At 34.8% G+C, this 17,982-nt stretch overlaps 1 protein-coding gene across 1 annotated transcript in view; it reads right to left on the bottom strand.

Annotated features, from left to right (window-relative positions):
• The window catches only part of LOC111178590 (cadherin-12), an 81,574-nt gene that overhangs the window by 21,435 nt on the left and 42,157 nt on the right, over positions 1-17,982 (bottom strand). Inside the window, exon 4 of the mRNA XM_022581435.3 lies at positions 5,376-5,512. Within this exon, the coding sequence (XP_022437143.2) occupies positions 5,376-5,512 (137 nt within the window). The remainder of the gene's footprint in view (positions 1-5,375; positions 5,513-17,982) is intronic.

Raw genomic sequence — 17,982 nt, forward strand, 5'->3', positions numbered from 1 at the left:
ACCTACAGCCCTGGCACACACATAATATTGCACACATATTTCCCTATTCTCATACTTTGAGTCTGTATTTTATTTCTAAAATGCAAATGCACTATAGATTTCTAATAGGTAAGCAGTCCAACGAGCTTAAATGTAGGTGGATAGATAGATAGATGCCAAGGCTAAAAATAATTTCAGCTTAATTATATGTACAATGCAAATGTACATAACAATTTTTACTATAGTTTACTTTAATTATGTATGTATGTAAAAATCACCTTGACTAATTTTACTATTAACTTATTTAAAAATGAAGCATAAGGAGGTGAATATGTGTCCCTGTGAAATTGTGTTTTGGAGTGTGAGTCCTGGGCTCCTGTCTTAGCTTGGTCATCATTTGCTGTGTGACAAATGGAAATAAATCTTAGCCTCTATTTCTTCACTCTTACAATGTGGACAGTAATAAATTGAGTGAGTGTATATAAAGCTACTATAATAGTTTGGTTTACTAATTTATAATATTATCACTTGCAATTATTATAGAAACATTAGGTACTTTCTTCTCATTTGGTCTGAGAACACCATTTCATGGCTAACTATTTGGCACACAGGCAGAAGAAACCCTTTAAAACATTCTACCAAAAAACCTATTTATTTTTGTTTAAATCCTTCATTACTTAATGACCACAGTTTGGTCAATATAAACCTTTTGCAACTTTCCCTTGGAGGCTATATGAGAGTGCACTTAAGTCTGAAGTCCGTGGAATTCAGCATAATTTGCATAGCTATAACTAACTAAAATAATTTTGGGGGTCAGTTTCTATTCCTAAACTGTCCTTAAGAACAGACTTCAGTCTTAGTTTTAACCCACAACCATTAATACTTTTCATGTAAATAATGTTCTATACAATTTATAAAAAATTAGATGAAGTTATGTTGAGCCTAAATTATAGACAATAATCTGTTTGATTTTCTGTATATATGAAGATGATACTACTTACATTATGTTGAAGTAAAAAAAAGCTAAAGCAAAGTAGCTCTAATGCTACATAACCTTAAAAGTTACTCAACAATTTAATCCTAACTCATAATGGTATACTTACACATAACATTTTCCCCGAATACAGCATGCAGTAAGTCTACCACTGGTTTTTGAACTCTTCCACAATAGGAGCAATTTATTGTCATCTGGATAATTAAAATTACTAAGAAAAGAAGAATTGTCTTTGGTATCATCCATTTATTTTATAATTATATAAAAGTTCTAAGGCTTTAATGTAGTTATCTTTGTCTAATGATATGTGTTATAATAACACCAAAACAAAAAAGAAATTAGAAACATTTGCCTATTGGAAGTTTCTGATAATTTGAATGAAGTGATTTTGGGGGGCTTGCGTTTTTTTAATTCTCAAGACTAGTAGAAAAACAGCAAAGCAATAATGCATAAAAGAATTATTAGTAGTCTAATAAAACTATTTGTACCTTGGACTATAGCAACACTGATTAATGACTGCTTTTTAATTAACTGGAAGTTGTTCAATCATTGTACCATTTCATTTCACCTGCGAGTTTTTATAGAAGGGTCAGGGCCAAAACATATGCTAGTTCAACCTGCAGTAAGGTACACTTAAACAATTATGTTCCACTTGGCAGGGCAAGTGTGGGCTATTTATTTCTCAGTCATTCACCATAATGAGAGTTTCCTGCTGAGGCTGGTTAATTTGATCATTGAAAGCAGCCTTATGTATTAAAATATAAATAAAGTTTACTTTCAAACTCTGTGAACTGAAACAAAATAAGACCCACAATAATCTATTCTTATTGCAGAATCTTTAATTACCATGTGATATATACTTAGCCTCTTTCTTTTTCATGGAGGTGTATAGTGTTCATCCTACCAGACTTCCTTGAGGGTTCTAAATTCCACACAGTAGTCTTTGAATAGACAGTGGAATAGACGAGGGTTAGATATTTTAGAAATATTAGCTTGGCAGCCCTTGTGCATTGTGTGTATGTATGGATTATGAGTCTAAGTCTCAGTTCTGCATATGTCCAAGTGAGAGCCAACATAACTTATGAGAATCCACACAATGGGGTTTCCTAATTTGGATTTAGGTAAAAACTACATCCAGCAGGTCAGAGAGGAGCCAGCATGTGCCCTCATTATATTAATAATTAACAAAATACAGTTTTCTAAGTTTGAAGAATCTAAGCTTTTAAGGAACAATGACACTTGCTTGCACTGTATGCATGCATACTCCTCTGCCATTTTCCAAATGTTTGGAGCTCAGGCTCTGACTGCAGGTAGCAGACCTGCCACGATGGGTGCCCTCACACCATGATGATGGTTTTGGTAGCTATAGTAGCTGCTGGGGAGAAAGAGACCTTTTAGAGTTACAGTACAGAGTGAATAGCTAGCTGCAGACTTTCACCCTGAGTTAAGATACTGGACCTAATACTCCCCCTTCTAAAAATATGCACGTTTTGCATGTGCATTAATAGAAAGGGTAGGTCACACAAGATAGTTTTCTAATGAAAAATATTCTATCATGGACAATACATTTTTGATAAATAGAAAATTTTTGAATAGTCTACCTCTGGTCAGTTATCACTTACTATATCCAAGTTAATTGAGAGTGACTATAATATAGTCGATAGAGGTCTTATAACCCATAACTTAGACATCTCATTTTTACTCTATTTGTCAAAGATCTTAGAATACTAAAGTTTATTTTCTAACCATATTATAGTTAAGCTTTCCTCAGTGTTATGGATGAAGGAAATAATTCAGAGTTGAAATAACCAAAAGCATGAAAAGAATGATGAATAACATATGTAACTGTGATATGGGAGAGAAGAAAGATGCCTAGCATGAAAGGAAACTTCAGGAAAACAAGTTAAAGAGAACTGGGGGACTGCCATTTGGTTCTGTTCTCCTGATAGAATGTCTTCTCAGGCAGCTGACTGGATGATCAGCTCTCAGAACCTAACAGAGCAAGGAGGGCAGATTTGAAAGGAGACAGCATGACAGAGAAAGCATATGGTAGAGGAGCAGGCTGTAATGTACCTGTTCAGTATGACCAGGGTATATGAATTTCCTCAGGGTCTAGTGGACAAAACAGAAAGCTGGAGTTGAGAACTCATGCTATTAATTCATCCAAGAAAGCCGTCTGCTACACAAGGGGACCTGGAATTAAGAAGCTGTAAGGTCTACCACTGGGTGCCCATATCAAGTTCATGGGCAAATGGGATGCTCAGAGACCCCAATACCAAATAACTCAAAAATCACATGAAGAGAGTATTTGGGCAGTCCATTTAGCCAGTCAATTTTAATCCTAGAAGCAGTGGCAACCAGGGGAGCACTCTCTGGGGGGCAGATAAGAGAGATTTATGTGAAATAATGCCATTTGCAGCAACATGGATGGACCTAGAGATTATCAAATTAAGTAAATGAAGTCAGAGGGAGAAAAACAAATATGAGATATCGCTTATATGTGGGATCTAAAAAAATTATACAAATGAACTTATTTCCAAGACAGAAATAGACTCACAGACATAGAAAACAAACTTATGGTTACCAAAGGGGAAAGAGGGTAAAGGGATAAATTAGGAGTTTAGGATTAAAATATACACGCTGCTATATATAAAATAGATAACCAACAAGGACCTACTGTATAGCACAGGGAATTATACTCAACATCTTGTAATAACCTACAATGGAAGAGAATGTAAAAAAAGAATATATATATATATACATATACATGTATAATTGAATCATTTTGCTGTACATCTTAAATGATCACAACATTGCAAATCAACTATATTTCAAAAAAAAAAATCTTTAAAAGAGAGATTTATGCATTTTACTTCTGTCTCTCTCCTTTCTACTCCAGCTGGAGAATCTTTACCTCCATTACCAAGGAATCAAAGTTCCAACTTATGGTGTCATTGAGTTCTTCAGTTATCTATTGTTGTACAACAACAAATGACCACAAAAATATAGTTGCTTGAGATAATTACAATTTTAGTATTTCTCCCAATTTTGTGCATCAGAATCTGGGCAAGATTTGGCTGAGTATATATTCCATTTCACATGGTAATGATGGAGGTTACATTGTGGTATTCAGCTAGCAAGCTGCCTGGCTAGAGGTTGCAAGATGGTTTTACTTACATATCCAGCGCTCTGGCAGGTATGGTTAGAAGGCTGAGCTGAGCTGGGATTGGCAACCTGACCACAACATGTGACCTCTCTAGTATGGCAGCCTCAGAGCAGTAGTCTTCTAACATAACAGAAAAGTAGTCCAACAAACAAGACAGAAGCTGCATGTTCTTTTATGCTAAATTTACCTTTAATAATCAGAATAATGTAAAAGTAATGAAATCAGCTAAAGGCATCATTAAGGCCCGGGAATAGGTGTCTGATTATGCATGTTTGGAAGCAGTTTTTGAAGATTAACAAAATTGTTTCCCATTTACACCCACTGAGTTGAGACGGACCAAAAACCCCTCAACAGAAATGTTCACAGTTAGCTTCTCCCTGCACTGAAAGGTGACATTAGCTGTCAGAGTACTTGTACCAGAGGCACGAAAGAAAATAGGAGGAAAACAAAATGAAAGATACTCAGAAGGGATTTCCTCAAATCTTTCAAGAGAACCTAAGCAGAAGGACTGGTACGATGCACTTCTGTTACAGACAACTATGTTGATAGCCAAGGTCTCCACTCCCACCCTCATCTGTTACCTTTGGAAGTTGTGATAATATCCTGAATTGTCCAGCCAAACACATAAGACCTATAATCACTCTCAGTCTAAAGGATTCACTTCTGGACCAAGCAGAAACCAACACAAGGAGTGATTCCTAACAATCCTATAGATTCTGAGTGAAGAATTGCACTTGAAGAATTGCACTTAAAACTCCTGTATATTTCACAATGATGTTCGTAACAAAATACATTTTAATGAAAGGAGAGAGAGAGAAGAGGGGTGAATTTAAAAATGCTCTCTTCAATTTCAGAAAATATTTCAGAAAAGATGATTTCATGTGATGGTTATTTCCTCCTGCCTGGTCTGTGAAGCTCTCAATAATATATACAGGGATGAAGATGTGGAAAGACGGAACTCCGGTGGATTTTTGAGGTTACAGGGTGGAAAAGGATGAGATCTCACCATGAAATGCACTGCTAGATATTCATGCAGTCCTGCAAACAGGGCTCACTGGCAGCTGTCACAATTTTTCTGAACTTATGCTGTGAGGAAAAGGAGCCAGTTTCTGAGTTTCCCCAAGAGACCACTTGGCTGTCAGTCCGAAAATGAAAACGCCTCAGCAGGGATTCATTTAAGAGTGTGAAATCCAAAGAACTGCAGTATAACATTGATTCCGTCCATGCCATACTTACTAACTTTACTCGCAATTATGGAGAAATTATACTGCGCGGTGCTTTCTCTGTCTAGTAATTCACTAGTAGAGATGGTTCCTTCAGTTGCATCTATTGTAAAGTAGCTGTCCCCATCACTCTTCCAATCTATGAAGTACCTGTATATGAAAAAGAGTAGATGCAAATGTGCAATGATTACACATTAATCATGATGGCAGTCAGGCTAACTTGACACAGTTCCTTATTTTTCTTCCTGCAGCTATTACCTACCTTGCAATAAAGAAGAGTATAAATGACAGCTTCTTTATTGCAAAGTCAGTATGCTCAAGGGGAAACTGGAAATAATGAAAGATTTAGTACTCCTGCTGTTCATATTATTTTAGGGCCTTGACACCTTGAAAGCTCAGCAGAGACTAAAATTCTAAAGCTGACCATTGATTTCCTTAACCTGCTGAATATTAAAACTTTTTCAAGCAGTAAAATATTCCTTAATGGTGACTGTGGGAAGAACTGGGGGTGGGAGAGGCATCTGGAAATAGCTACAAAGAACTGAGGTCAGAACACAGGTAGAGTCTTCGTTTCCATGGACAGAAAAAAAAAAAAAAAACATGTTAGGGAAACTAAGGGGAAAATTTTTCACTGACAATGGGATAATTGTACAGAAATATTTCCCTCGAACACATATAAAAGGGCCATGGTTGTTTTATTACTCTAAATATCAGGACAACTTTCTTAAAAAAAAAAACCCAAAAAACAGTGACCTTGGCTAATAATGTCTCTTTATCTTCTGTATTAGCCAACCTTCCTGATAGTAACAGATGTTACCTTCTTTATGTGAAGCGGCTGGACTATGAAATGCAAGAAAGTGAATAAAAGACATATTGCATTTGTATAAACCTTTATGTAACAGTGGATATATAGAGTGATATATGTAAAATTATTTTCAAACATATTTTCAATCATCATATTAATGGACATTTTGAAATCTTTCCACGTGCCAGGTATTGTTCTATATATTTATATATGTTAACAAATTCCCAGAACGACCCTAAAAAATGAGTATTACTAATCTCCCCATTTTACATATGAGTAAAAAAACATATGTTGAAGTTCACAAAGTTAGAAAGTTTTAGAGCTGATATTTGATCGAGGTCATCAATGTTTTCCATATAATTATTATAAGATAGTCTTACCAATTTTAAATGGATCATTTTTAAGTGGAAAAGGGCTCTGCTAATCAAAAGACTGAATGCACAATATGTTTATCACCATTTCTCTGGCCGGGGAATCAAGGTGAAGTCCTTACAAACAGTGGCTGAAACAGATGACATCATAGTAGTCAGCACATCTAAATCCCCAGGCAGTCACAAAAAGTTAGTTAAGACATGTGCTTCAAAATTGCAAGTTATAATTTTGACAAACTGGTTACCTAAAACTGGGGCAGTTTGCATATCATTTTGGCGCTAGATCAAAACTAGTTTGCCTTTATAGGTGACATTTATAACTTGTCAATATCTGTTAGTAACTGATAAGATCAGAGTATGAACCAAGGTTTTTATCTGCCTTTGATATTTCTGTTGTTGATTTATGATAATGCATGCCTTATGAGTTCAATGTAACATGCTATCTCATAGAAATGCTTTCAAAAATTATAAATGAACTTAAGGTACATTTAAAACTCAAGGAGTACAAGATACAAGGAGCTTAATTCTCTCTACTGCCTGATGTCCTTTTCTGAACAAAAAAGCATCTTCGCACAATAACCCTTTTCAGCACCATTATTCAACTTGAGCACATGCCTAATTTAAGAAGCAAATTGTTACTGAACCTCCTTCGTGACTATAGCATTTCTAAAGAATTGTTGGTGTAGACTAATTATGGTTGGTGTTTAATTGTAGAATTCACTAAATATTTGTGGAGTGCCCACTGTGCACTAGACATTGTACTAGGGTTGAAACACATAAAAAGTGGTAAAGTAAGATGCCCACTAATAAAGAGTCTAGTTGGGGAAACACATATAACAGATGATTTTTATGCCTGGTAGAAAGACAGAAAAGACACTACAGGAGTGCAAAGAAAAGATGCCTGGTTCAACACGTATTGATTCAGGCAAACCTTCCTGCACACGGCGTGTGGCTGACATTAGAAGGCTATAAAGGAATTATTCATGAGAAGAGAGAGGCAGACAAAGTGAGGAGAGGAGGAAAGGTATTTCAGGAAGCTGCAACAGCAGTAGCAAAACCATAGAGTTTGTGTGGGAAAATATAAGCTGTTGGGAAATATGGGAAAATATCTGAAAGGCACAATAACATGAAAAAAGATAAGTGATTTAGGTCAAGGAGGGTCTCGTAAATTCTATTAAGGAGGTGGGACATGATCTTGTAGTAATGAACACTTCGAAACATATAATTAGGGTATTGGTTAAGAGTTCATCACTTTTAGGGCACAGGGTGGATGTACTTGAAGGGGACAAGGCTGTTAGCATTTCCTGTAGACCAGAATCTTGCCAAGAGACAAAGGTAAGAGGCTGGAAAGATATTTGATTCAATGGGTTGTGAGTAGTTGAAATAACTAGGGCTATGCAGGCTGAAGGAAAGAAGACATAAAACATAAAAAGGCTAGCCGCCTTTAATTTGATCCGGACACTCATGTGAAGCAGGTGTTAGATTTACTTGTTATGTTCCAGTGGGATACAGATAGGACAGGAAAATGGAATCTATAGAAATTAAGATTTTGGATAAGTATATCAAAGACCTTTTTTTTTTTTTTTTTTTTTTTTTTTTGCGGTACGCGGGCCTCTCACTGTTGTGGCCTCTCCCGTTGTGGAGCACAGGCTCTGGACGCGCAGGCTCAGCGGCCATGACTCCCGGGCCCAGCCGCTCCGCGGCATGTGGGATCCTCCCGGACCGGGGCACGAACCCGCGTCCCCTGCATCGGCAGGCGGACTCCCAACCACTGCGCCACCAGGGAAGCCCCTGTCAAAGACTTTTTGATGTCAGAGTTGCACAGAGTCATAACGGGTTTCCTCAGAAAACCGTAAAGCTCCAGGACTACTCAAATATTGACGTCGAAATAGTTGGTGCAGATGTGGTGGAACAAATTTAAGCGTGATTGGAGAGTCTGAATGTACCTTGCAATGCTGAGATTCTGTAACTATTTTCCATATAGAATGAAATCTATTTCTCTTACTTTGCATGGAACATACTTTCTAATTATTGTTTCCTATCAGCACTCTGTTCTAACCTTAACAAACATATCCTACTCTGAGCTCTGCAATAAAGCCTCACTTTTCAAATATATGCTTACTTTTTTCCTAAGCCTTATTTTTAATAATAGCTTCATTCACATACTATACAATTTCCCAATTTAAAATGAACAATTCAATCATTTTCATATATTCAAGTTGTGCAGTAGGTGGTAGGTTTTAAAACATTTTAAACTTATTAGTTCAAAACTTTTTCATTTAATTCATTAATTGGGATAAGCTCCAATTTTCCAGAAATTTCACTTCTATAGGATAAAAATTGTGATGGTGCAAGGTTTCTGATTTCTCCTCTGCTACTTTCTTTCACATTAAGTGTATATTTTCTAGTGGAATGTTAATTCTTTTAATAATGTTACACAATATTTTTGAGTTATTTTCTTATTATCTGCTCTAGATGTTACCATATGCAGCTTAACTTAGATTCAAATTTATATTAACTTAATTCTAATAAAATATAGAAATGTTACTCCTAGGTAGCCATGTGCTATTATATATCTATACATATATGTAATACATATATTGTTATCTATAGTACACTGATACAGTAAAAAATACAATAAAACATTGTTACTTAGTACTTTTATTATTTTATGTCTCTTAAAACTGAAAAAAATAAAGGAAAATATTTTGGGAAGAGCTAAAGTTCTCCAATCCTACGGGCTCTCTTACCCTGGGAAATTCTCTGCGTCACTGCTGCCGGCAGTGGATGGAGGAATGATGGTCTTCTCATTTTGACTCTATGGGAGTGGAAAAAGCAACATGAGGCCCCATATTATCAGCCTGCCTGCCGTAGGGCCTCTGCCCTGTGAGTGAAGTGGAGTGAGTGGAGGAAACAAACTGCCAATCTCAACCACACTCACCAGGAATTTCGCTTCTGGAAACTCAGAGTTGGAGAAGATGAGAAACGCTGGCATCCTGCCCCTCCTGGTAAGATACTGTATCCCATGATTGAGAGCTGAGGAGAGAGGAGCCATGTTTTCTCAGCCATTCCATGCAGAGTCCAGAGAGAAATCTCTATCAGGCTGAGCTGGGAGATGGGAGTGGAAGGGAAGAAACAGGTCTGGGGTCAAGTGCCACAGTCTCTTGATGTTCTTACCGTGTTTTAATAAATCTTCTTGAATAAATGTTTCTTCATTTGCTATATGCTCTTAGGAAGTTTTCCAGAGACCGTATATGATTGTAATTTTTAAAAAATAATTTTCACCATTTATGCTGTTTAACTGGGAGCATGTCTGCAGAGCTTCTCATGCTGCCATTCCTTAAGTAGAAACTCCATCAGTTTTTGGAATTCCTTTCTTCTTTTCTCATTTACTCCAATTAAACTGCATGATATTATTTAAAGCTCTTCTGCACGTATTTGCATTGTTGCAAATCTCTGCAATGAATAGGTCCTTTTCTGATGCTCATAGCACTCAAATGTTTTGCAGATTTTGGCAAACATAAGACAGATTATATACATTTTGAGCCTGTGATTGTCGTTCTTACTCAAGGCCCTTTAAATTACTTGAGGTTACTTTATTCATCTATGTGTTGCCAAGGACCTGGGATGTTATTTGCACATTATAGCATCTGGAACTTAAACACTATATTGAATCAATGCACAGATCCTATTCTTACTACCTATATAATAGTTAAATATTGCTACTTCAACCCTATTTAGGGTTTTAGGAATGTCTTATTTAGGACAACAAAACCTTTCTGGTTTGCAGAGGACTTTCTCAGTACTAGTGCTGAATATCCTGAGATTCAAAAAACTCCTTGGTCCCAGTAAAAACTGTGACAATTGATCACCTTACTTCTAGTTAATTCTTACAGCATATTTTACAGTTTAGAAAGCTGAGTCAAACAGAATCTATGCACAATGAATCATTACACACCCACAGTTCATTTTAAATTTAGGTCTATCTGGTAATGTGTTTAAAAATTCAAGAACTTACTTATTGCATACATAAAATAATGTGCCTATCTCTGTTTTATCTTTCTATCTATCAACCAAAATCCAATATCTTAGAAGGTGAGTAAGCAAATTTCATTTATTTAGTCATTTCAGTCTAACACTGACATAGAGTTTGCATTCCATAAATCAACCACCCCTGAGAGGCAAAGAAATAGATATAGAATTAAGAACATGAACTTTCTGGAGAAAGAACTAGGGTGATATACCGGTTCCTTCACTTACCTTGTGCAGTTAGGTTAGGAATCTCATTCCCTAATGTCTGTTCTCCTTGTCTTCTGTAAAATTTGGGAAAATAATACCTACCTAGCAATATAAAAGTAAGTGTGGTATAGACAAAATGAGATAAGATATATGTACCTAGGTATGGAATCATTCATGTGGGGTGTGTACATGTACGTATGTGTGTGTATATATCCTTTCCTCCCTCTCTCTTTCCACATTATTGATTATTTTGTATTATTTTTCAATTAAAAAAAAAAAACTCTTCCTATCACACAAATGTGTGCTTTGTTCTAGAACAAAGTTGTGACATATGTAGCCTTCAAATTTAAAACACCTGAACTACGAAGCCCCCCAACCCCAAACACCTGAAGTACAAACCATGGGCACAATAGCCAGGCCTTATTTCTTACAATGCTGCTTTGGTTCTCATTCACTATTTTCTGGCGCCTAGTTTTAATCTCCATCACCTTGTGATGTTTGGTACCCCTTCCTCTGGATGTTATCCTCTTAGAAAGCTTACTGCCTTCTTAGCTGAACATTTTCTACTCAGTAAAAACATCTTCAGCATCTTCCCATAGCCGGTTAGACTCTTAACACTAGGTGCTGACATTTTCCTAAGGTCCTACCTTTGTGTAACTGGCTGATCCCTGTGCCTGACTGAATGATAAACATTAGACAATAGCCATATTCTACTGTGGTATTTTGCCCACTATAGCAATTAGGAGACATAGATAGGATGTGGCCATCAATGAACTGACAATGAAAACACTCCTACATTTCCTGGATATTTTCAGAGAAGACATGACCTGGTTATAAAGTGTCTAGATCAGTTGCAGGAGAATCACCATCCCAGAGTTAGCCATCACTGGTTTACTTTGGGTTTGCTACAGTCCACATTCAATCTAAGGGTAGACTGATATCTTAATTGCAACTAATCACGTAACCAAGCACGACCCTATGAGGATTTCCCAAGATAGACTCCCACCCATGTCCTCCAGCTGCCTTTTGTCTGTAGAAACACTTTACTCAAAGAATAAATTTAATTAGAGAAGTGAGAAAATACAGAAAGAAAGGAAAGCAGTCAAGCAAGACAAAATAATGATAATACTTTGGCCATTAAACAAAGTCAAGGATCTTCTGAGCCAAGTCCTTTAAGCTGTTTTGCAGATACTGAAACCCCCAGCAGGTAGAAGAAAGGAACTGCATGCTGCCCACAAGCACGTAGACCCCAGACTGGTTGGAACCAGAGGGTTGATGATGCTGACTCGCAATTACCTCACTACCAACCAGTCAGAAAAACGTCCAAGAGCTAATCACACACCCTGCAACCCCATTCCCTCACCCTGTCTTTAAAAACCTTCCCCTGAAAGCCTTCCGGGAGTTTGGGTCTTTTAAGCACTCGTTGTCCTGTACTCCTTGCTTGGCTCCCTGCAATAAAGCTATTCTTTTCTACTTCATCCAAAAATCTGTCTTGGAGATTCAATTTGGTGCTGGTGTACAGAGGCCAGGTTTCAGCAAAAATCACAATATAATATAAACTGTCTAATTTGGCCCAACTCCCCAGTTTAAATGAGTATAACTTTTAGGTACATACTGTGTTTGAGTCATGTTATACTTACTTGGTGAGTAGATGAAATTCAAATTAAAAAAAGATGCTTAGGATAGATATATGATACAAATCTATAGTTCATAAAAAGTATGCACAGTGACTGTTGATAAGAAACCTGTTTTAACAATTCAATGGAAATCAAAAATTAATGCATTAACTTAATCTGTGCAGAACACTCGACAGAGAACAATTTTATTATTTTTCTGAAAATGAGTTTTCAGAAATGCCTTAAAGTTTTGTTCTCTTCATTAGGTAAACACTCCCCCTAAAATTGTTTCTTTTAATTTGCCTAATAGCTTTCTCACAGTTAATGGAAAAGCTAACTTTGACCCTGTCCCAATTCTCAAACACATTTTGTAAAATAGTACTTGATGATACAGAGTACTTTAAAAGTATTACAAAAAAATAAAAATAAAAAAATAAAAAAATAAAAGTATTACATCTCATTTTTTAAGCAATAATAATGTTGAGAGTAATGACTCAGGTCAAGGTAGGAAATATTTTGTCCAGGTTCTAATAATAGATCAAAATCTCTTTACTCTTCACTCTTTGCTAGTGTTTGTTTTTTAAATTTTTTTGGGTCTGGTGGCAGATAACTAAATGAAAGTAAATTCAGTTCAATTTATTTCTATAAACACTTTACTAAGAATTTAAGCCACATACAACGCTTAGATTGTAATTGCTTCATCAACATCGCAATTAAATTGTTTTCTGAGGAATCCTAATATGTTTCTCTCAAACTTCCTTAAATAGTAGTTGCTAATTTCCTACTAGTTCCTTTTAGTTTTGTTTTTTCCTAACCCTCCTCCTCATTCTTATTTTCCTCATCACAGATTACACCTTAGTTTAGATAGCTCTGTTGTTTGGTTTAAATGTTTGATGAGAAGTTAAACACTAGATCAAATTATTAAATTAATAAAGGCAGAACTATTCTGTCCTTAAATTCTATTTGGAAGCATGTGATACGAATAAAATAGCTCTCTAAAGAAAAAGAAATACACTATAATCTACATATTATTAAAATCATAGTTGCTATACTTTTCCTCAAAGTTGCTTACGCTTTCCTCATTCTGGGAGTCTTTTTTTAGTTATTTTTTAATAGTCATATGTGGTCTGCTGACTGTGTATGATCTTATGTTTCTAGATGTTAACCCTCGTCTGCTCCCAAAGCTTTACACCTGGCCTTTGGTTTATTTTTCAGAGACCTCAAAGCAGCTTCCTCTAATGGAAAGAAAATAAAGTTTAGGCAAATATTGATTAAATATGGGCTCTGCACAGGGAGATCAGCTCGGTGCTTTGTGAACACCTAGAGGGGTGGGATAGGGAGGGTGGGAGGGAGGGAGATGCAAGAGGGAAGAGATATGGGGACATATGTATAACTGATTCACTTTGTTATAAAGCAGAAAATGACACACCATTGTAAAGCAATTATATTCTAATAACGATGTTAAAATATATATATATATATATAATGGGCTGTGCACTTAAGAGCTTAGATAGCAAGCATGTCATGGCAGTTTTCTCATTATTAAAAATATGGACAATAATACCTGGGTAAATAAGTAAAGAATGTGATTATGCCTTTGCTCAAGGTCTTCCCATGAAGCCTTGCCAAATTCTTCTAGGAAGCATTTATTGCTTCCTTATTACAATATTCTTACTTCTTTCATCTTATTTATCTATTTCAATTTGTATTAACAGTCTTTCTCAAATGAGAAAAGCAAAATAATTGTATTTTGTTTTCATGATTATATAGAAAGTTTCTTTAGAGTAGGATTGAATTTATTGTTCTATCCATAATATCTTGTACTTGCCTGTATGCATTTAATTATTTTATAAGGGCATCTAACTTTTCCTCTTAATAATGACCTGATCACACTCACACATGGAAATATTTGTTTTATATATTTTGAGTATTTAGACATATTTATTCTGAAGTCTTTTTATATAGCTTTATCACAACTGTTCCCTTGAACTGAATCAAATGGCTGTCGTTCCTAACCAAGTTAGATTTATTTACTGTCACTGGAGGCCACGGCCAAATGTCTCTGAAGAAAGATACCATTTTAACTAGAGTCATTTACCATTTGATACACAAATATGGACACCATATTTGAAAGAAAGATTTTATTTACTGTTTTGGTTTGGTTTTTCTTTTTCTGGTAACTGATTTTTCATTTTCTCCTGTGATTATCTACTCTTTAGCTCATTTTTCTCTGAAAATTACTCACATTCTCTTATTAAATAATATGCGGCAGCTTATAAACTGGATCCTGATTATTACAATATTTTCCATGGAGAAGGATTTATATCTATTTATTATATATTTAAAGTAACTAATCTTTAAAAAATCAAAATAATTTTAAAATTTCAAACAACTGTGAGAAAAGGGCTATTCTATAAGAGCATGTATATAAATTATAGAGAGAAGGGAAACAGCTATGAAATTTGCACTTACATAGAGCACTCAGCACTTTGAAAGAAAGCAAAGAAACTTAACCTCTAGCAGGTAAAATGTAAACCCAAAACATTTAAGTCAGTAATAAAGATCACAGACTTGGACATTCCTTCATTCTTAGGAGCTATATGAAGCATAACAAGATAGCCTCAAAAACAGTTCACCATCCTAATATCTGGACACGCAGCCACTGTATCATTAGAATACTATAAAATATCTTAACATAAAAGCAAATTCATCATTGGCTACCAAGATCCAATCCTCATAAAAATTAGAGCTGTAGATCTGTATCACAAATCCACTGGATTTTGTCAATAAATTCTTAGTTATGTCTAAATCGTATAAGGACTTTGTAGTTGTCTAGAAAAATGAAAGGTAATAAGTAATAAGATTTTTTTCCATATGTACAAAAAATGTCAACAAAAGAACGGTACATTTTGTTTCTATATTTCCAGCCTGAACAATGTCAATTTTCTCATAGTTGAATTAAACATTTTTCAGATTTAAAGTTATTGTGAGGTTTAAACCAGGGAAACCTATGTAAGTGTATAGAATTCTTGCAGGTATATAATAAGGCCCATAGTTATATCTTAAAGAATCAAATATTGTACATTTTTTACTGACTTGTTCTGAATTTCTATTTTGTTTTAGAAGCTACTAAAAACTATGAAATTTATTTGTATTTTCAACAATCCTAGAATTACAAAGCAACTCAAAAACCCAGATAAATATTTAGATTAACCTTTAGCAGTAGAGCAATTAGTATTTTGACCTTTAGAATCTGGCTGCTTATGTTCAAATTATTTTTCCATCTTTACTGAAGACATGATTGGGTCTTCCTGGGCCTCAGTTTATACCGCTGTAAAATAATAGCTGTGATGTTTAAAGAACTGTGACCAAAGGGCTCAGCCCAAAGACACATACAAATAAGTTATTACAATGTCACTATATGTTGTTAGTTAATTGCCACTGAAGCAAACAAGTGTAAACTTGTTCATCTTGGTACATGTTCCTTGCAATAGTTCCTCTTATGTTGATCATCATTGAATACATCATTCGAAGGAGAAAACAAAATAAGTTTATTTACAAAGGAATTTCTCATTCTCCACAATTAAGTTAAATTCTCCATCAACAACTTCTCAAATGAGTTACTCTTAAATATTCAGTTGGTATAAATGTACAGGGAATGCTCTTTTCTCCAGTGCAAACAAAATAAGCAGAGTATACTAGTAAAAGTACTTCCTTTCTTTAATATTGTTCAACTGCAAATACAATCCCATTGTAAGAAGGAGATTCTGATGGATGAATAATTTGATAAGCACCTGTAGGAAGCTTACATATCGTCAATTGTTTCACTGGAAGTGGCTTCTGCTGAGTTTCTGGGCAATGGTTAAGCAGGAAGATTAAGGAGAGATTACAGATATGCAAATCAAGTCATTGATATTAAACAACTCAGAACTAACATTAAAAAAAATCTGAAAATGAGGTTTACCAAATCTCAACTTTTTTCTTTACCTTTGTGCCACAATTCTATTCCCTCCAATTAAAATAGTTTCTCATCCTCTATTTCATCTCCTTCATCTTAGACTTTTAAGAATGTATATTTTGGAGAAAAGTCCTAGACCAGATGTGTCTCTTGCAAATATTCACAATGTGAATGCTAACTGAAAGAGATAAGGTAAGCAGTACTCAAAAAGGATTAACAATTTTATCTTAATACATATATAACCTTATGGGTAAAATGTTTTTTCCCAATTGCTATCAGAACTTTCAGTATTTTTTTAAGAGAACAAGCCATAAGAATAAATTATTTTGCTCTCTGTTAAATAATAGAAACTAGAATATGAATGAGTAATTAGAGTTATACCAAACAAGTAACTGGACTCTACATATGAAAGCATTTTTAAAGCTCACCTTACAAAAAGCATGTTCGTCTCTTTATCAGAAACTATCTTTCATGAATTACTTAATTAATTCTAAGTGGAGAAAACCACTGGCATTTAACAACAGCTAGGAATAAATACCACTGAAAGAAATATTGTAAATTTTTAGATCATTTGAAAATGTATAGAGAACATTAGATAAAAAATGCAAAAAATGTAAAATAAAAAGAATAGAGATATTGTGTACAAATGGTAGACAAGAAAGAAAAAGCAGATAGAAACTTATATTATAAAATATTTCAAAGAAACTACAGGAAAAAAATAAAAAGGAGTGTGGAATTTAGACATTGCAGTAGTAGCTAAACATGTTAACATGTGGGGAGTTTGCCCTAGTTGACTTTTTCACAACTGTGCTACACTTAGTGTTTAGGACTCAAGAGAGAGAGAATTATTTTTTGAAGTTGAATTTTGTATAATGTCTACTTGCAAATGCACTGATAGCATTTAGCTTCCATTAATTCTATTTATAGAAGCTAAGGAACCAAAAGGCCATTTTACCAACAACAAAAAAAAAAGAAAAGTATATTCCTGACTACATTGTGATAAAATAGCAGAAATTAAGACCTATAAAGATTATATCCAAACACCCTGGTCTACAGACCCTTACAAAATAAAAAGACCTATTATATTTATATATCTAGGTCTAGATCTAGATCTGCTTATAATCAATTAAAAATTATAAATGCACACATAAACATACATAAACATTCTACATTTCATTAACCAGTTGCTTTATATATTAGTATAAATACATCAAGAAAATTTTAAAATTAAATTAATTTTGCATATAGTATTTGAAAGAACAAGGAAATATTCTTAACTCTCCAGCACCCCTTCATTTTCTGCATTTTGAAGATGGTGGTTAAAAAAGTAAATATATATTTATGCAATAAGCTAAAAATGACAAATACCATGATAGAGTTATATAGTGTCTTTAGTGAATATGAAAGATGTGTAAAAGACAACACTGATAAGAAGAAAGAGAAGTGAGTTAGAATAGCAATGAGGATGCATGTGGTTTTGCCACCTAAAATGGCAGAAGTCTAGGATGAAGGCCATGAAATAGAGGGTAAGATACTGTTTTAATTGGATGGAATTTAATTCTGCGAACAAAGGTAAAGAGAAAAGTGGAGTTTTGATGACCTTCATTTTCATATTTCTTAATTCTAGTCCT

The sequence above is a fragment of the Delphinapterus leucas genome, chromosome 3 (genome assembly GCF_059928025.1).
Source record: "Delphinapterus leucas isolate spDelLeu-1000000601 "Yukka" chromosome 3, BTC_Dleu_Yukka2, whole genome shotgun sequence".
In the NCBI taxonomy this organism is placed as follows: Eukaryota; Metazoa; Chordata; class Mammalia; order Artiodactyla; family Monodontidae; genus Delphinapterus; species Delphinapterus leucas.